Source organism: Taeniopygia guttata, chromosome 2, assembly GCF_048771995.1.
Source record: "Taeniopygia guttata chromosome 2, bTaeGut7.mat, whole genome shotgun sequence".
Classification (NCBI taxonomy): Eukaryota; Metazoa; Chordata; class Aves; order Passeriformes; family Estrildidae; genus Taeniopygia; species Taeniopygia guttata.
Window position 1 is genome coordinate 35,721,721 of NC_133026.1, and position 21,433 is coordinate 35,743,153.

A 21,433-nucleotide genomic window follows, 5' to 3' on the forward strand; every position below is an offset into this window, starting at 1 on the left:
GCCTGTGCGGGCGGGGACCCCGGGCAGCCCCTCTCCTCCCACGCGTGTCCGTGTCTGCGCGCAGAGCAGCGCGCCGCGATGCGACGCTCCCCCGCCTCGTGTGAGGACCAGTTGTCACGTTTCGTCTCCTTTTCCCTCCCCAGGTGCTGCGGGACTGGTGCTCGCCGAGCCGCCACCGACACGTTTCGTCTGTCCCCCCTCCCCTCTCGGAGCTACGCGGCCTCGGCTGCCAAATGCGCGGGGGAGAGAGACTTCGGCTCGAAATCCCCCGATCGTAAATAGAGAGAAAGCGGAAGGAGAGCCACCGCCGAGCGGCCGCGGGAGGAGGGGAGGGGGGCAGCGGCGGTGCTCCTGCCGTAGCCAGGGAGGCTGATGGCGGAGTTTGGCGGCGGTGGCGGCACCGGCGGCGGGGGGCTGCCCTCCTCCCCGGGGCCGGTCCAAGGCAAGGTGGCGTTCAAGGCAGGAGATGGGGAAGGAGGAGGAGGAGGCGGCGGCGGGAGATCCCGCTTTGACAGTGCGGGCAGCCGGGTTTCCAACGGGGACTGTGCCCAGCCGGGAGCCGGTGAGGAGCCGGGATCAGTTCCTCCTGCAAGCCCGGAGAGCAGCAGCAGCAAAGAAAGAGGATTTTCCACCAGTCAACAACGAGAAGGCAAACCCGGCATCCCCCGGAGGAGCAGCATAATTAAGGTAAGAGCTCTTGCTCCTTTCCATCGGGTTCTTTTTCTCTGTCACAGAGGCAGGGAGATGTAGGCGATACATTGGGTTCACAGAGCCTTGGCTCTAGATGAAAGGACGGCAGCTTTTTTCTTTCTCTTTTTTACCTCCCCCCTATGGTGAGGGGACTTGATTTTTTCCTTTGTCAGAAGTGGACAACAGTGAGAGGATGTCTTTGTATACATCCACGCTTGTGGGGCGTCATGATTTGAGGTTTATTAAAGTAGAAGGCTCTAACTCCTGTTAGGAAAGGTGAGAGAAACTAGCTGGACAAGACAACATGGGCACCAGGCTGGCAGAGAAAGGCATGAATTGCACAGTAAGCTTGTTATTTGGGATGCACCTGTGCAGAGCAATTTAGTGGCTCCATTGGCTTGTGTGTGTGACAGGCACACAGCAGGTGATGAGAGATTCAGGATCTCATTGGGCTGGGGGTGGGAGAAGGTATAATAGGGAACATTCTTCTTGTTAAAAATGACAGCTCGTTTAGCAGTAGGCTGAGTTGTACTTCACCTATAGAAACATCTTTATACACAGCTGCATATTCTGAATGCTTATGTTTCAGCTTGAAAAGTAGGGGGAGCATTAGTGGTAGAATGTAGCTTGGGCAAAAAGGAATGGGATTTTTAAAAAAAATACAATTATTTCTAGAAATATGCTCGTTTTGGTTTCTTAAATCCACAGTTCCTGAGATATTGGGTTAGATTTCCCAGTTTCCAATGAAAATGTTGAGAGAACATAGAGAAATTGCTCCAATGGTATAACAGCTGTGAAATGAGGCACAACTTCAAGTACTTAGGATCTGAGTTTAATCAAGATCAGCTAGATCTAAATTAAGCTAGATGTGTTGTCTTCTTAGATATTTATATGCTTCCAAAATCAGCTAGGGTAGGCTGACCTTGGCTGTTTTCCAGACACCCACCAAAGCCACTCTATCTCTCCCCTCCTCAGCTGGACAGGGAAGAGGAGATAGAATAAAAGGCTGAAAGGCTCATGGGTTGAGATAAAGACAGGGAACAATCTCTCAGAAATTATTGTCAAGGACAAAACGTGACAGTAATTTGTTAATTACAGTTAATTTGGGGAAATTAATTTGTTACTAATCAAATCAGTATTGGATAATAATTAAAACCAAATCTTAAAAGTACCTTCCTTCCATTCTGCCCCTCTGCTCTGGTGCAGGGGAATGTGGAAAGGGGGTTGTGGTCAGTTTGTCACATACTTCTGCTTTTCCTTCCTTCTTAGGGGAGGACTCCTCACGTTTTTACCCTACTCCAGCATTGGGTCTCCTCCCATGGGAGGGACCATGAACTTCTATAAGCCTGAGTCTTACCTACAGGGTGTAGTTCTTCATGAGCTCCTCCAGTGTGGCTCCCACATGGGATCACAAATCCTTCCAGGAGCCCTCTCCAGTCTGGGTTTCCCACAGGGCTGCAGCCCTCTTCATGCATCCACCTCCTCTGCTGCGGAGTTCTCCACGGGCTGCTGGGGCACAGCCTGTCTCAGCATGGTCTTCCCTGTGGGCTGCAGGGAAATCTCAGCTCCCGCGCCTGGAGCACCTCCTCCCACCCCTTCACTGACCTTGGTGTCTGAAATATTGTTTCACTTGTGTATTCTCTCCCCTTTCTCTGGCTGCAATTACTTCTGATCAGTTTTTTTTCCCTGCCCTGTTAAGTCTGTTATCCCAGGGCACTACCACAGTCACTGTGGGGCTGGCTTGGCCATCTGGGAGCTGGTTGGCATTGGTTATGTCGGTCATAGGTGAAGCCACTGGCAGCTTCTCACAAGAAACCACCCCACTGCTACCAAAATCTTGTCATGCAAAACCAGGAGACATTCTACCCCTTATCACCTCATCCATCATACAATCTTCACAAATTTCAGTCAAATCAACAAAAAAGAATTCCCCATGCCAAAATCAAAAACAACACCATCACAACACCAAACAAAACACACACAAATCACCACGATTAGAACATAAATTTCACACAATCAGTCCGTGTTTTACTCATTATCTCTGTTCTGTTGCTTGGCTGATAGAAGACTAGTAGTGTATTGAATGTTGTGTTACCGTCTCCTGGGCTTTGCTGTAAAAACCAAGGGGAGAGCAAGGGCAGTGAGCAGTGGAACACATTTGACAGGCTGTACCCACCCTTCCTGTTTGAGCAGTGATGCTGGGTGTGTGTGTGTGTGCTAAAGAAGTCATAACAATGGACAGGGGGCAGCTGAGCTTGGTACTGGAATAGCTTCATATTTGCTGGATTTGCCAGTGATATTTTTTTTACAGGTCTGATAGTTTTTAACGATTTCTTGATTCTTCTGTGGTAGCCCAAGAAAGACAGTAGTGTTGTTTGCAGTGTGTACCATGCTGTTCTACTACTTTGTAGTGTATGATTTAATTATGCTGCAACCTTCTGCCTCTCTGGGGACCAAGCAAGGTCACAGTACCTAGGGATTTGTGATATATTAAGATCAAGAAGCATGAGATAAGGAAATAGGTTTTGAATTACATTTCATGGCTACTGAGTCAAGGTTCTTAGTTTCTACAGCAATGATAGCGCTTTGGAATACAGAATTATTCAACTTTCTGCTATTATTGCTGCTGAATACAGTTTTGCAGATGTGAACAGTAATCTGTGTAGCAGCCAAGAACTGATTACTAAAACTTTATGTTATTATTTGAATAATTATCTCAAGTGGAAAAATGTGACAACACTGCATTTAAAGTTATGTGGTCCATATTTATTTTAGATATGACTGTTTTAATACTTCTGGGAAAAATCACTTGTCTAAATATATTCTGAATATGATTCTGCCTTCTTAGTTCAGCAGTTCAGGTGGTTTGAGTCCAGGTGTGTTGGTGCCTGGTTTTCACTATGAAGGCTTCTGGAACATCTGGCATGGGTAGTAAACCTGAAGATGTTTCTTTCCGGCTCTTGCAGAGCAGAAGTCTGTAAAGAATGGAGAAAGTAAGATGTAATATGCTTTTGGAAAGTGTTCCTGGAGTTATAATAGCTTATAACTGCTGAGAAGATACAAAGTACCCTTAAGGAACAGGTCTATTCCATGCAGATGTAGATTTCATATGATCATGAAAAACATGACTTTATAGCTGATCTGTAAAATGCACCTTTATGGAATATTTACTTCTGCCAATTATGTGTAGGTGCTTTGGTCACAAAGGGAAAATTGGCATTTGAATAATAGTTCTAGTTCAGATTAAATTCTTTAGAACCACATGTTTGTGCATGAAAATCAGGAGCACAGATCCATGTTTTATTTTGGTTTCAGTCTGTGCTTCCATTGGCTGTCTATTTTCATAACTCTGAGAAGAGCAGTTGCTGCCTTTTTCCCTTTCCTTTCTTACTTGCAGTCTCTGTTCCCTTTTTCCAGTAGCTCCATATTTTTTTCTGTCTTACTTATTTTGTGCACCTGCTAATTTTGACTTTTTCTTTCTTGTTTGGTGTAAGATGATGTACTCTTTGAGGCTGAGGTGTCACCTAGGATGATGACAGGTGGTACAGCCGCTGTTACTGGAAAAAGTAACACAGTCTTTATACATAGCAGTTTACTTGGCCTTTCACTCTCACGTATCAGCTGTGTTTAGGCTGAAAGGATTAAAGATTGTACTCTTCATTTGTAGCAATTTTTATGGAATCGCCTGTTTTATTGATTGCCTTTGTTGAACCAAATTTGAGGGCCAGGGACTACATATGTGTGTTTATAGAGACTTTCTGTTTCTTATTCTGTATTTATGAGATTCTGATTTTTCAAGAGGCAATAGTGATGATACATTGTGCATCCCTGGGATTAGGGCTCTTGGATGCCTGACTTGTGAACTAATTTATATACCACTTGTTTGTATGTAGTGGGTTTTGGGGTGCCTTTTTTGTTTTTCCATAATATTTTCCTTGGTGCAGCTAACTGTGGTTTCCTATTATGTAATTTCCTACAACATTTCCTATAATATTCTGTGAAATTAATTTACATCTTGCAGTTCAAAGTGGGTTTAAGCATCCTGTGAACTTTTCTTAGCTCCTCTGACAGTTGGCAGTGAGCTTGTTTTATTTTTGTGTGAGGTTCCTCCACGCCTTTCTTAAAGAGACTTTGAGGTGGTAAGTGTTTGAGAATCTTTTAAGGCAGCAAGTGACTTGAGGTGTATGGGCATGTTTCCTCAGAGCTGCCTGCTTCCAGGGGTGTCCAATAAATGCTTACAGAACCTGATGGTTTCCCAAAGCTATAGACCTAGGCAGAAAGAGATCCATGGGGATAAATATGTCTTTATTAGGAGACAGGTTGCAGTAATAAAATGAGAAGAGATACACTTAGGAGAGACTGCAGTTATTTAGGAAGGCAGCATTGAGAAACACATGGAGGAAGGTGGCTTTAGCATTCTGTGAGCAGGAGTGTTTTTATCAACATGTCTATGGAAGCAAAGTCCAGGGTGGTTTTTTTTGCATATACCAATACTGATCTCAGTATCAGTAAATTTATTGCCTGATAACTTAAAAAAAATTTGCATAGTTCTTTTTTTCTTAGGTGTCTAAAATCAAGTTTTCATTCTGTAAATTCATGTACTTGCTGAGCATTGTAAACTCCTAACTTTCAAAGCCTGTATGAAGAGAGGAACCAGATTTAACAGGTAGATACTCTAGGGTATAATTTTCAGCAGAGCTTTGCTTTGAAATGAAACATATCCGTGTCTTTCTGTGACAGGGGATTTAGACAGCATGTACATCAAGATCTTCTTTCTTGTTAGAATGGCAGTAGATGTTGCTAACTTGTTCAGTCTTCTGTGATCTCTAGTTCATACTGTAAACCCATTTGTATCAGGTGTAAAAAATATGAAATATGAAAAATGTTGGAAAGTGTTTTCTACAACTATGATTGTTTTAAAGGCTTTAATATAAACCCTTTTGCATTCCTGGTAAATGCCAATGTAACATTTTCAGTGGACTTAGGTTCTTTGCAGTCTTAAATTATCTTAGCCACAATGTTTGCAAGTCTTCATGGAGGCCCAGGAGTAGGTCATACATATTTGACTTCCATCTGAAAGAATATCAAGGAATTAGGTTGCTGGACTTGTTTGAAGTATATGAAATTACTTCATTTTCAATTATTTTTCATATTGCAAAGAAACTTGTGTAATGATGCAAATAAATTTGATTAAGCAGTCTTTGGCCCAAAGAGCTAAAATTCCTTAAGTCCGAAGAAAATAGCCATGAAGAGGAAAGAAGGAAAAAAACATATTTGGTTTACTCATGCCCTTTCCCTTGGAAACAAAATGCAACATTATCAGTGGAATTTCTTCTAGTTACAGAAGATTTTTGGAAGAAGGTCGTGGATGTCCCAGCAGTAAAAGATATTTTGCCTAGAGCACATGTGCTAATTGACACCAAAAATGACAGCACAAAAAAAGCATTTATTTAGGAAAGAAGGCTGTGATAGTTGAGCTCCCCCTACATCTTTCACTGGACAGCTATTCGACTACACAGCCAAACTAGGTTTTTCTGAGAGGCAGTTTCTGGATTTGTTTTTGGTTTTTTTTCTTTTTGTTTCAATGCAGATCTGTCTTATCTCTTTGATTTGTCAGTATGAGAGACCTGAATAGCTGCTTGCAGCTCCATGAGTCCTGGAGCTGTCTTAGAGGATGCTGTCTCTGTGATTTGTTGGACTTTCAGCTAGATTATAGAAGGTTACCAGCACCTATCCATATTTGTATTCCTTCTCCATCCCCTACTACTGATTATGTCTTGGTTTCCTATTTTTTAAAAAATAGAATATTAAAAAAAATAATTTAACACCATAAAGAGTATATCCTCTGTGATACAAAAGCTGTGTACCTTAATATATATACATTAGACCTATGTATCAGGCAGTTTTCTTCTTGTTAAGTGTGACACTATGCCACAGCCACTGAGTGGGTATGTTGTGCAATCTATTTTTTTTTGCATGAGTAATTTCTGTAGACCACAGTAATCAAAATTTTATTTGAAGATATGCAACACATAAAAAAAAGTTGTTTGTAGAAATGTATATGTGAGGATACTGCCTTTATGTGATTTAGTTAGCTTATATACTATACCCCACAAAGAGAAGTACTTTTTCTAAAAGCTGACATGTAGCAAGAGCTTAATTTAGATGAATTTAGCTTCTCTGACTTCTCTTCTGGAAGAGCTTGTCTGTCTATTTCTCTTGACTGAGTAAAGAGCTTGGCTAGTGTGAGTGATAGCAACTCCTTCACCCCCTCTGCCCACAAAAACTTAGACTATGCACAAAACATGTTCAGTCTGTTCAGTAGTGAAAAATTAATTAGTGGAATTAAAAATCATTATGAATACCATTATGAAGAGGAAATGATAAAATTGTGATAAAATCAGCATTGTGTATGTGTTGAAGGAGGTTTAAAAATAGGGCTGGAAGAGACCTCAAGAGGTCAGTGTACTCTGCTCCACTGCTCTGCTACAGGATCAACTGTTAATAAATTTCAGTATGATGCTTTTGTCTTTTAATCACCTTTTCATTATGATCCTTCTATGCAGGCTGCTGCCTGATTGTTCCTCTTTGTAATGGGCAAAAGCAATCATGTGCAAAAAGCTTGTGCTTCTCCTACTAACTGCATTCTAATTATTTCAGATTATACCTTCAATTTGCCAGTTTCTTTCTGGTTTTAACTTACCTTCTAACATGCATGCAGCTCTTCTACTTTCAGGTAGACATCCTGTTTTAACTATGCTCTCATTTTATCATAGGTGGTATGTGATTTTTTTTTGTTTTTGTTTTTTGTTTTGTAGTTGTTGTTAAGTGATTGTACATGTCCGTACAAGATCAAATTATATATTCTATGGTTAAAATAAAAATGGGTTATATTTATTCTTTACCACCTTTGAATAGAGCAATACGATGTTGCAGAATCTAGTTAAAAATACAATTTATGAGAAAATATTGTTCATTGTAAATATATTAAAATAATTGTTGGCAAGTACAAATTGATATTATTATTACTACTGGATTGCAGCACTGGCACAAAAAGGGCCCTTTGGAAGGGGCTGGTTTATTTGTCTTTAAGGAGAGTAAGTAGCAAGTGGCCTCTTTCCCTGCTGTGCAGCTGTGTTTATGAAGAGTATTGTTACTGTTTTACAGTCAATCTTCACATCTGGCATGCCTTTTAAACAAGGGGCAGTGCCACACTGCACTTTTCCCTGTTGTGGAAGACTGTGCATGAAGCAGGCCTTTGAAAGGATTGTTGGCCATCCTCTTGACTGCAGTACATCTCTTAGTATCTGCTTAAATGGCTTCTTTTCCAGAGTCGTCTGTATAGACTCATCTATCCCTTGTTTCTGAAGAGGAACATCCCTGATCCACTCACCTGTTCCCCCCTAGACCACAAAACATGAATGTTCAAAGCAGTGAAGGGTGCACTATAGCAAGTGACTGGAAATTGGCAATACTGAGGCTCACAGTGTTACCTGGTGCAGCCGCTGGAAAGTAAAATAGCTGTGATTCATTTCTGCCTCTCTTGGGATTCCTTTTAATGTCATTTGGTCTTTTGGAGTAGGTAATAAAATATCCCTGAGTACTTCAGATTGTATACCATGCTCAGGGATCCTTTCAGATACCAAATATTCACGTTCTGGAAATAATGGCAGGCAGACAGGAAGTATCTTTAAACAAACAAACCAACTCCTTTTCAGAATAGCAGCTGACAGTTTTCTAAAGTGAACAGTAAAAAATAGCAAGATATTAAGCTGGATTTCAAAATAAACTATAAATATCCTTAGCAAAAGAAACTTATTTAGGTGTTTCATTGTGGGATAAGAAATGGGCACCTTACAAGTATATAGCAGATAACTGATATAATGCCTATTAGTGTAATGAATGTCCTAATGCCTTTGCTAGAATTGATTAAAATGGTTTGATATTTTCTTTAAATGATGAGATAATCAGTATTGCAGAAGAAAAAGACCTGCTGGTTTTTTTTTTGTTTTGTAAAAAGCACATCCACAGAATTTTCAAGATCTTTTTATGGCTGAATTTCTGTGATTATAACTTTCCCTGCCTATTTTCTTATATTTGGTTTTTTTTTTTTTTTATTACCAGCATTATTATTTTGCTTACACTAGAAAAAGGCAGAGCATTATACAGCTCTGTGTGTGCTTTGATGTTTTAGCATCTGCGAACATATCCCCATTCTTTACTGCCCTTTTTAGTGTAGGATGGGAGAGGAAGAAGCAGCAGCAGAAGGGTTTTTGTTTTGTGGAGTACCTCTTATGATGGAAAGTCCAGGATGCTTTATATATTTAATTACCTAGTTCCTTGTGATAAAAGAGTTTGATGCTGTCAACTGCTGTAGCTGCATTCCATAAAATAAAATGTAAATGACTGCTTATTTAGAAAAATATAATTCCATTGCTTTTTATTACCAAAGCGTAGTTTCGACTAAAAGGAAAGGAATTCAGCTTGTATTGAAGCTTTTGTTAAGAATGTTTTCTTTCCTATTGTTGGGGGGTTTTAGGATAGGCAGTTATTTATTGATTTTAAGTAACTCCTGTGAACACCAAAAAAAGGCAAGACAGTGACTTTGGATACTCTACCATGCTTCTTTGTTTAGTCAATTTAAAGCAGAATGAATCTCTTTCATACATATTGTAGCAAATGTTAGTTTCAGAGTTTCTGCAATAATACTTGCATCATTGCAATATTCATGTTTGCAATGTAAATACATATATTTTTACTACATAAGGCAGGAAAAACCCAGTAATAGTTGGAAATAAATCACTTCAGGAAATAGCTTGAATCAACTGAAATGTATTTTGCTGTTTACAGAGAATGGTTCCAAAATAATTTTTTTTTGAGATATATTGATGGCAGTTTGTTACAAAAAGTCAGTGTTAATTCTAGAGTTCAAGACTAATATTTATGTGAAATGAGAATGTATTTAGTCATGGCACATTACTACCACATAGTGGAGAAAGCTAGGTCAGACATGAGTAGTTTGAGTCCCTGTAGTAATAAGTTTCCTTGGTTTTGAAGACCCCCTCAAGAACTCTACATGGCTTATTGGATGTACTACATTTGTTAAACCCAAGTGTCCTTTAATTTCTCGTTGTTCTTTCTAGTTGTGTTAGTTGTAGAGATGTGTTTCACAAGCATTGTTTGAGGTTAGCACTTTTCAGCCTAAATAATGTCTTCCGTGTGCCTCCTGCATGGTCCTTCTTCAGGGGGCAGCCAGCCCGGGCTGGAATCTGCTCTGAGTGGTGTGTAGTATGAAGGCACCGAATGCTTTCAGTTGGTATAAGAATTATCTCGTGGTTTTTTGTAGATTTAGAAAGATGCTGTGGAATTTCTAGTGTTGGTCTTTCACTAGCCTACTTGGCGTGGATCCGGTTCGTGTCTATCACCTCATCTGTTGTGTCACGCTGTCTGCTTGTCCCTCCTTTTCTTGGCTCTCTCTGCATCCTTCTTACAGCTTGGCCTTCCTGCCTCAACACTAACAGCCTGGCCACACTCTGCTTTTTGTCTGGAACAGCTGGTGGAGAACCTTTTATTCCCAGCAAAGGGCTGGAGCAGAGCAGAACTCGGTGTGCTCTGTGCAGTACTTGGTGTCTGCTTGTGGATCCCCAGAAGAGGAGTAATGAAAAGGGAGTGCAGATTCCAGTGCAGGGTGCTCAGCCTTCTCAGTGGGTCGGAGTCCCGCGGGCTTTGGGGCTTGAACCTGTCTGTGATGAAGGCTGACTGCACAGCTTGGGGTAAAGGCATCTGTTTCCCCCAGCCTTCAAAAGCTCCCAGCGCTTGTGAATTTTAAGGATGGCTGCTGGGGTCAGGCTGAAAAGTCCATTTGGCTCATGATGCTGCCTCCAATAGGAAGAATGGAAAAAGCCTCCTTTCCTGACATTTGCTTCCAGCCTTAAGTGATCTGGAGCTAAGGCGCATTTAATCCTTACAGGTGTTTTTTCCCTACCATTAATTGTCAAAGGTCAGTTTGACTTTTGGAAGATTTTAACATCCTATGGCAGTTTCTTTACTAAGTGTTGTGTGAAGAAGTCCTCTTTTTCCCTCTTTCTTCTTTTTCTTTGCATGGTTTTACTAGGCAACTGTTTACTTGTTTACCTGGTATCCTCTGGTTCTTATGTTAGAATATTTTCTCTTTTCCACAAAGGAGCTGAGAGGTGTTCCTCACATTTGCTTTATGTATTTTTTTTTTCTGAGCTAAAAAATCTTGATGTTTTAGTTGTTCCACCTATTGAAACTTTTCTATGCTTTTTTAATTTACTCTGGTGCTCTTATATATATATATTTCTTTTCCTTCAATTTTATTAATTCTTTGCAGTGCAGGACTAAAATGGTATTCCAAATGTGTGCCAGTCAACTATGTAAATCCATTATAGCATAATGAAGGTTTAGCAATATTATGATACTAAATTGGACCTTAATTTATTTATTTTTAGTGTTGTTATCATCAAATATTTAAATGGTATCACTGCTGCTAATTGGCAGTGGGAGAGTGCTGTTAAAACCTTTTGCTAAATATTTAAAACCTTCTTTTTAAAGAACTGTGTAAGAAGGGCAATGCTGCTGCTGATACTTGCGTTGGAAGTGGCTGCCATTAACTTCTTTGCAGGAGACAGTTCTGTTAGAAGTCTTATAATGTGTTACAAAGTCTTTTCATGGTGCTGGTGACACCATTGCTGATTAGCAGATCGAGCTTCTTGCTGTAGTTGACTTTCAAGGTTCTTGTCCAGCAGTCATGTTAATAGATTTTTTTAATTCAAGCTTTTATTTCTTTTGCTTTATAATGTCTGAAGCTCTTCTGAAAGCCTGTGTCAGAATCTAGAAGAGTGAAGAAGGCATTTTTATTCTTTAGAAAACTCACACAAAGTCTATCAATGAGATCTGGTAGCTTTCTGAAAATAGAATATTTAAAGTTTCACTTCAAAGAATTATTCAACCAAGGATTAAAACGATTATTAAATACAGTAAGCAACGAAGGACAAAGATAACTTGAAGTTTCTGTGTCCCACAAGATGGATACAACAACATTATCTTGGAAGGAAATCCCAACATTGTTGCTTGTCTGTCTTTCTCCTTTGATGAAGGAAACTGGTTTTTCTTTCCCTTCTTCTTTACTTTCTTACTACTGAGAAGGAAAGTAACCCTTGTTACCCTGTTCCTTCTCAGTTGGGCTGCTGTGTTGACACATACCTTGGTTATTACTGAATTCCTGAGGATTTTTGAATTCTCATGCTTTTGTGTGACCATTTTGTGACAAGAGTCCAATGTCTGACTTAAAATTTCTGAGCATCCCTGTCAGCAGCATTATCTTTATGGAATTAAGTCTCAAAGCTTCAGTTTATTCTCCTGCTTGTTCTAAAATGTCTAATTATGTGCTATTTTTCTAGTGTAAATGACATACACTCAGCTGGAGTAGCAAGAATAGAATGTGACATGGCTTTTCATTTTTTCACATGTGGAAATTAATATCTCTGTCCATAAATATTGAACTTAACCTCCAAAAATAGTAGTTTAGGAGTTCTTGCCTTGCTGGGAGAAAACTCACAGTTTTTTGTCCTGATAATTGCTGATAAATTTTTGTATTAGTTGGAAATCATAGCTCAACTTTCAGTGGGTTCAGCTGCAGAAAAAATATTTTTCTATATCTAATCCCAAATTCAACTCAGTCCTTAGTGAATATATAAAATTCACTATAATCATTTGAATACCTTGTGATTAAAGCTTTGGCCAATAATAATGATTTACAAGATTAACCACTTGCCATATACCTAAGGATCTTGAAATAACTTAAAAAAATATTCTAATTTATAATGCAGTCTTGCAAGCCATTTCTTCATGTACTGGAAGTATTCTGAAGTGAATTTATTGAATTACAGAATTCATTTCAGGTCTTTCTCTCTTTTTCTGGTGAATTTAGTAAAATTACATTAAGGGCTGCCATCACCTAAATGCATCTTTTGCTGGGAAAAAACTGCCACCTGGTGATGTAACCTAGTGCCTGATTATCCACCATCACAGAGGCTTTATGTAAATCTGCTCAGTGTACTTTATCAAATGGTGCCTTTGGCCGAGGTGATGGAGAAAGAAAATTTTTCTGATCATTCTGTTAAAATATAGTGTAGATGATAAATGCTTAAAAAGTTTTTGTGTGAAATAAATACAAATAATTTTTTTTAGTATATGAGACAAATGCAGAGTACTATTAATGAATCATGGTAAAAGCTACTCCCGCCTTTTTTTTTCCTCTTCTAATTTAAACTATTTAGAATGCAGTTCTGTATTCTAGAAATGTACACCCTATGATCCTTTCTTATTCTAAATGTCTCATCTGCTCTTCTTACAATAGTTAATGGGGATAAGTCATGGACTTCTGCCGAAAACTTCTCTTGCATGCTTTTATCATATGCCAGGTGGGCTTTTGTGTTTGCCTCTTTATTCCAGGATTTTTTTAAGATATAATACAGACTGAACTCTAGGTCCAAGAAATCTTATGTAGTTGTTTACATTGTACTTGCATAAACCTTCCTCTTTTTGCTTGCTTAGGAGACTTTGGTGACAAACTTCTGGGAGTCATTGCAGGACAATGTAAATTGTATTGGTCTTCCTCTGATCAGGTGCTTATACAGCTAAAGATTCTTAAAATGATGTTGTTGACAGATAAAGCTTCGGAAAAAAAGAGCAAGGCCTCAATTCAAAGCTCTCAATTTATTATACTAGGAAGGGTGAAAAAAAGTTCTGTATTATTTCAGGCCAACAACTTGGCAGGAATTTAAATCTGAGTCCAAGGTTCCTGAAACCAGAGGCATGAGAATGCAAGAAGGTTGCAGGGGAAATACAATGATTTCACAGACAGCTGAGATATCATAGTCACAATGTTTAAAGGAGTTACTTGGAAAATGTAATATTCCATATGATAACATCAGAGAGAGGTATGTTAGGTGTGGAATATGTTCCTTTCTGCTAAGCAGGGCAGTTTTTGAAAGCTGGTGGAAAAAAGAATGGATTTTTGGTTGTAGGTTAGGATGAGTTTTATGCAAAGAATAACATGACTGAAGGAGGCAAAATATTTTTGAGTCCTTTTCATACAGCTTTGGTAGCTCACAGTTTTCACAGATGTTTAGCACAGTACAGCATTGTGGAAAGCTTTCATTTACTAGTATTTTGCAGTGGTGTTTTTTGTTTTGTTTTGTTTTGTTTTTTTTCTTTGTGGAATATCAGTTAATTTCTTGCTGGGAGGTGTCCTGGGAGATCTTATTGTGAAGCGTACTGTTGAGCACCAGCAAAATCCCTCTGTGGCCTATCAAATCTTTCAACACTACAGTGTATGAAATGAATTTGACATTTCTTAACCCTCTTTCTGGAAATATGGTTCTTTTAATGATGGTTCTTAGTTTATAAGATTTCTTTTTTAATATAGACAGAATTAAATTTGTGTCTAATATTTTTGTTTTGTTACTTCCCTGTTTTTAATAAAAGTTACGGTCATCTCGGGGAGCAGGCTTCTTCCAGTGGGAAAACAAAACAAGACTGCCATTCTTGCACCTGCTATGATGAGGAAAGGGAGAGAGGCAACATTTTAGAGAAAATAAAATATGTTTGAACTTGTGTCTTGCATTATACTACTGCTAAGAAATGTTCTCATCCAGCTGTGTTCAGGTGATACAGGAGAGCTCTCTTCACTATGTCTGTGGTCATTCTGTGCCTTACATTAGCTGCAGTTCTGTGAGGCAGAAATTGTGCTGCTTAAAACTTCATTTCCATCTCTGTTATCTTTGTAGCTTGCCAAACTCGTTAGTTGTTTTAAATAAGCAATGAAAAGCCATTTCTTCTTGCCTCCAGGAAATCTTTGTTTTAATGTAATTTTTTACTGTAAAACACAATAAGAAATGTACTAAAACTCTAGGAGACTTTGAACCAAACTTACTGAAAAATTTACTTCACATTATGCCTTTTCTTTCAGTATTCACAATAGATGACTGGGAGAAGGTGACATCTGCTTGAATTTTATAACACTGTTTTGCTTACATGTAAAAATTTAGAACTACCCCCTCCCTCCCCAAAACATAAACCCCACATTTTAAGCTGTAACTGGAAAGATTTCAGAAGTTATGGGTACCTTTTCTCGAGTTCATTGCCCAAATTATTTTGGAATTCTTTACTGTAGATACTTGTTATACTTAGTTGTCATAACCTGTTTTCTTTCAGTTATTGCAGAGATTTTTCAGGTCTGAGACATTTGTTTTTCACTTGTATATGGTAGAGAAACAAGATCTCAGAAATCTATGTCAGGGGCAGAAGCTTCATTAACAAAATCTTTCCCAACAAATGCTTCAGAAAGAAACGTGGCAGTTTTCCAACTAGAGGAAATAAGCAAATGATGCAGAAAGCTGACTTTTATGGTGGCATAATGTAAATCCTTCACTTTTAATTCTGTCCATGTTACCCTTCCGCTTTTTTGTGATTTTGGGGTTTTATGTTTTTGGGGTTTTTTTGTGTATGTGAGACTGGGAGGTCTCTTGTATGGCCCGAGTGTTATGTGAGTTCTAGTAGTTGACCTGTGTTGGTAGTGAAGAACAACTAATAGAGTAATTTTATTTATCTCTACTGTAGCATTATTTTATTATATGTGGTTCTTGATGTTGTAGCATGTATATTCACTGTGTATCACCCAATGTTTTTGAAACATTTTCTTTAAAGGTAGTTGCATAAGGTGGTGTTACTTTCTTGGGTTAAACTTGTAAGCTTATTTTGTTTAGTGTGATGTGCAGGATTAATTGAATAGACTAGTTTTAGTTTGGTGGATATATATTTATATATATATAAAGGGGAAGATGAATTTACCAGGAAGACAAAATACTCAGTTTAGTATGAATAAACCAGAATTGTAGTTTTCATTATATTTTTTCTTGATTCATAGGAATGTTCCTGCTTCATAGGGTTCACTGGAAGAGCCAGATGTGGGAATAAAACAGAATTCCACTTGCATTTAAATGTGTCAGTATAAGCTTAAAAGCAGAGATATTTAAACTATTCCTTATTTAATTTGAGACTAATTAAAAATAGTTACTTTTGGTGTTTATTTAATGGCTTGGAGGTTATTAAGTACATGGGAAGAGAATATTGAATTGCTGTGATGTTCCTAATGGGCCAAGCAGCATCAGGTCTATTTTGGTACCAGTTTGCTGTTCCAATAAGTTTGTATTGTTAAAAAACCATGCAACAAAGCAGATCACAGCCTTAAGGGAGAGTGCTTATTTAAAGGAAAGAGAGAAAGTTAGAGTACTGAAATTTCACATCTTTTGTTCTCAAGTTCTTTAACATTTCATTTTACTTTAGACTTTCAAGCAGCCAAGGATAAAGGCAATGGAAAATATCTCAAAACTACCCTTGAGCTACAAGGTGGAATGGTTTTAAATGAAAAGAGATGTAGAGTAGATGCTAGGAAGAAATTCTTTATTCTGAGGGTGGTGAGGCACAGGAACGGGTTGCCCAGAGAAGTTGTGGATGCCCCGTTCCCAGAAGTGTTCAAGGCCAGTCTGGATATGGGTCTTTGTGAACCATATCTAGTGGGTGGCATCCCTGCCCAAAATTGGGGTGGTCTTTAAGGTCCCTTCCATTGTCAGCCATTCTGTGATTATATATTCCTCTTGGGGCCATGCACAAAGTTGGTGGTATGATTGTTACCATGATTTGCTGCAAAAGCTCTCTATGCAGGTTCCTCAGTAAAATGCTTCTGCCTAGCTTGTGTTACTGTTGGAAAACAGAAGGTGGATTTTGGAAGCTCCTAAACTGGTAGTCATGAGCTGCTGTTCATTGGTGTACTGTAAAGCAGGCATGGTGTTGCAACAATCTCCATAGTCTGAAATGGATCAGAGACTTAAAAACTGGAATATAAGTTAAAGTCAAATACACAAAGAAACAAATTCCTACATACACATAATTTCATAAGCTGTGTGAAGTCTTCTGTTAAGAATGGCCTTTTTACATCCAGCCCATCATCCTATCTCCAGTGGGCCTGCAGCGAAGTCCTTGAATGTGGGCTGTGAGAAGCATGCAAAGGAGGCAAAGCTGAAGGTTGTTTAGGCAAAGGATAAGCAAGAAGATAGAATGAACTGATGTGTGTGACCACTAAATAGATACTAGATGGGGAAACTCTGCTCAGAAGAGTACAGGGAATGCAGTTGCATGGCTTGGTAAATGCCAAACTCTCAAGAACTGAGGAAGGTAACTCAGTGCTGAATGTGCAGGCTTCACTGTCCTTAGTCCACAAGTGCGGCTGGATTCTAGCCCTGGGAAGGACAAGGTAGCAAAGTATCACATTTAAGCCCCTCTAGCGACCCAGGTGCTTCCCAGTGGGGTCACCCTGAGGATATGGTCAGGCTGGAGCTGGTGCAGCCATCCCTTACTGCTGCCTTTGCCTCCTGGGCTGCGTGGTCCTGGGGCTGTTGATGGAGCCGAGGCTGCCAGCACAGGGCTGCTGGGTGAGAGCTGCAGCAGGCAGCTGAGCATGCAGCTGTGCATGCAGCTGTGCAGCCCCATCACCTGTGTGCCTCGGGGAGCTGCCCAGGTGTGTAACAGCCTCAGCAGGAAGCAAGGACAGCAGCCCCTGTTGTCCCAGAAGCCTCAGGGTGCACAAAGGAGGAGACAGGCAGTGAAGTGCTTTTACTTTTCATTACTAAAGTTTATTGCTTCCCCCTGCTCTGCTTTTTGCAGGGAGAAGTGCAAGGATGGACTAACCTGTATCATTATCCCTCAATATTGACCAAGTTTTCAGTAACCTATTGCTCAAGGGTTCTTGGAGACAGCAGTGGTATTCTCATATTTAGTATGTACATTTAAAGGATTGGTTTTGCTCCCATATTTTCCCCAGTTTCTTTTTCAACCCTGTACACTTTGGCATCTGTAGCACAGCCCATGGCTCAAGAGTTTTGTGTCTTGGGTATGCTGGTGGGGAAAAGATACCCACTCTTCTTTATTTAGAATCTGCCACTTGCTAATTTCATTTGATGTATCTTTATTCTCTTTATAGGGTGAGATGATGAGAATTCATTCCTTATTGTTCTTTGTTTTGCTTTGTATTCTGATGTCATGTTTGCTCTCCTATGAAGTAGTTAGGTATGATGTATAGATTAAAAGATTTCTTAAGACTTTGGCATCTTATTTGAAACATAACAGCTGCCCTGTCTACTTTGAAAACATTGAAATATTTTGTCAATAATGTGCTGTGTCCCTCAGCCCCTTTTTCCTCAATATGTGAAAGCAGATTGGTCACACTTGAAATCTCAATGTGTAGGGATCTTGTGATATGTTTTGATGGAGTTAGTTTATCTGATTTAACTGTAAGGCACCTTTCATGGATAGCAGAACCCTCTAAACTAACTTATTTTGACTTCATGAACTTTTGTGCTGGCAATAATTTCCTAGTGATAGCCTTCATTACCTGGAGTTTCTGAAACATCTGTCACATCAACATCCTCATTTAAGTTTTGACATTCCTGTTTCTCCATCTTGTTCATCTGCATTATTTAAATATCTCCGTTCTGTTTTATCCTCTGTCTCTATTGAAGTGTAGTCACTTTCTATCCTCTCTCTTGAGTATATAGTGTTAGTGTGGTTATTCCACAAAGGATTCATAAACTGTGATCTATTGAATCCTTCACAGCTTTTCTCGGGTATTAAAATTTAAAAGGTCACAGGAAAGTATTGAATTAATTCACTGTCACTGCTCTTTTTTGGTTTAGAGGAATCCTTCTTCTAGCATGTGTTCACTGTTTTTTCCAATTTCAGCAAATCTACTTGGAATTATTCTTCCTGGAATTGGCCTCTCTCAGGAGATGGTATATTACTTATTTTCCTCCCTTTCCCTTCACCTCTTTCACCCATATAAGAAAAAAGCCCTTAGCTCTGAAAATGATTGGAACAATTTGATGTCTTCTGTGTGTGGGAGAGAGGAAAGTTATTTTCTTCATTCTTGATGCCTTTTTCTCCTTTTGAGGAGTTCAAGCTGGTCTTTTGTTAACAGAAATTGCTTGCTGCTTGAATCCATTAGCAAAGTTCTCTCATTGAACTTAAGGATACCTGTGGCAATCTCATGGTGGGTACTGAAATTATTCACACTCAGCAGAAGTGGGAAATGTGGTTTGTACGAGAGAGGAAAATGAGCAGAAAATCTTTGGTCGTTGTCCATGGTGTTTAGTAATATATTGGTGGGAATTGATAAAATCCAGTTGATCTGAAGGGTCCTTAGATCAATCTGAATTATTTGGAACTGAAGACTATTCCTCAGAGGTGACAGTTCTCAGTGTTCATCCCTAAAAACTGAGGCTGCAAGAGAAGTTTTCTTCCACAAATCCTGATAAGGATTCAGGCTTTAATGCTGCTGTGTATCTACTATTTGAACAAAAAAAGATATAAGAACTATTTATAGTATTTTTGTGCCTTTTTAAAACCAGTATTTTTTATTTTTAATTGTAATTCTAAGTTAAAACACAGAATTAAACACAAATCTCAGAATTGTAAGGAAGATGACCTTGTAAGTCTGTTTGCTTATAATGACAGTTTCTGCCTGCAGGATTCTTAGGAGTTACAGTTTTGCTTTCAAATGAGAATTTTTTTGTTACTTTTGAAACTAGTTGGATGCTTTGAACTCCAATCTATGTCAAGAAGTTTAGGAGAACCGTCCTTTCCTCCCAAGGGAAATACAGAGAATGGATAGTTCGTCAGAAGATTGTTGGACATGTTTTCTGTCTAGAGTACTAGAAACCAGAGATAATTTGGAAGTAGGATCTAGAAAAAGCAATCTGGACTGTGACTGGTTAGATTAAACAAATGGTAGTTTCTGTGGTACTGAGAAAAAAAATGGAAATGCTTTGGCAACACAGCTGTTGAACGACATGGTAAAATGTCTCCTAACTTAAGGATCTAAAATTATTTCCCTGACTTATAGAAATAGATAAAGGTTTAGTATCAAAGTAATGAGAAGAAATTGAAGAAATGAGTTGGTAAGTTTTCTTAGTCAGATACTTACCCATTTTGTTATTTCTCAGCAGCATTTTTCTTGGCTGTTTTTTCTCCATGTTTTTTTCCTCAATGTATTAGTATTTTAAATACAAGAGGAGAGTGTTATTAATCCCAACAAGATGCCAATGATGATCCTTTTTGCAGAAGACAGGGTTGAAAAGGATCTTAAACTTGCCACATGTAGTGGGTTGGTTGACCTTGGAGGGCAGCCAAGCACCCACACAGTTGCTCACTTGCCTGCCTGTCCCATGGCTACAAAAGCAAAAAAACTGCTGGTTTAAGAGAAAGACAGTGTAACAAGTGAAAAAAAGAGGAAAGAAAAACAAGGGATGCAAAGGAAATTACTTTCTACCTCCTGCAAGCATCTTGGTAGCTCTCAGCAGTCAGACCCTTCCTTTCGGCTACCTGAGTTTTGTGGCTGAGCATGAGGTTATATATGGTGTGTAATATCCCTTTGACCAGCTCAGGTAATTTCTTCTGGCTTTTTTCCCTCCCAGTTTCTTGTCCACCCTAGCCCATTTGCTGGAATGGTGCCAGAGTGAGGGGGTGAAAAAGGAGCCCTAAGACTGTGTAAGCACTATCCAGCAGCAGCCAAAGCATTGCTCTTATCCACACCCTTTTAAACACAGGTTTAAAATGCTCTGGAGAAAATCAACACTGTCAGCCAGACCATGAGTTTCCCATGTGCCAGGGTGGAATAATCAGAGTAAAACAAGTCCTTAAAATAAATACATGATTGTATGGTCTGGAGTTTTTCTCTGCATATTTCAATTTGGTACACTGATGTCTTTTAAATAAATCTCTTCTAGTGGTTTGATGTTGGTGAATGTAAAGGAGTATGATAGATATGTGATCAGAAACCTTTGTATGGCTACTATGGCTTTGAAAAGTGATGGCATTTAAATGATCAATGGCTCCTCGGAATACTTAATTTTTTAGGTATTACATACATTAATTAAAAATTTCGACTCAATCTGTCATGGAGATTGAAAGCTGGGGCAGTGTGCAGGCCATCAAGCCTGGCTTTATAACTGCTCTGTCTTCAAACTTCCCTGGCTGCTGCCAATACCATTTTCTGTCTCTTCTGCAGTCATAGATGCATATTCCTGTCATTTTGCCAGTTCAGGAGAGTGGCATTCATAACAAAAGAATCTTGAGTCTGTCGTACATTTTCAGCCTTAACAAGAAAAAAAAAAACCAGATGTTGGTCATTTGGAAAGGGGTAGTTTCATTCCTTTCAGTGCCAGAGAGCTAAAATCTTCATAGATTTTCAAAGTACTAATTTTGTTAAGAGTAACAAGGGGAGACTTTGATCAGTTCTATGTTTCATTTCACAATCTATCGAGTTCGTCAAACTTCCTTATAACTTCAGAAATCGTATGTCGGTTTTTAGGAATGTAGGTCAAAAAGTCTGATAAGATAACATTTTAATAACATTGTAAAACAATTGTCTTGAATTCTAAGAGGAAGTGCTATGCCTAATAAGTAATCTAAAGTACTTATTTTTTGGGAAAAGTAAGCTTATCTTTCACATATAAACTGTTGCACAGAAACTGTAGAGAAATGTTCATAGTTATTGTTCCATTGTTCAGGCTGATTTATATCCTCATTTATTATTATTCAGCTTAGCAGGAATTAGAGAAATAGGTCCTGGAGTTTGTATCTCCTATTTTTCTTTTTCTGTGTG

General features: G+C 38.9%; 1 protein-coding gene across 4 annotated transcripts in view; it reads left to right on the forward strand.

Annotated features, from left to right (window-relative positions):
• The window catches only part of PLCL2 (phospholipase C like 2), a 99,938-nt gene that overhangs the window by 1,087 nt on the left and 77,418 nt on the right, over positions 1–21,433 (forward strand). For all 4 annotated transcript variants that reach the window (XR_012054567.1, XM_072925683.1, XM_002196611.7 and 1 more), the window contains exon 2: positions 144–687. Coding sequence is in view for 3 of the 4 variants with exons in the window: in XM_072925683.1 (XP_072781784.1) it covers positions 373–687 (315 nt within the window). In the remaining variant the exon portion in view is untranslated. The remainder of the gene's footprint in view (positions 1–143; positions 688–21,433) is intronic.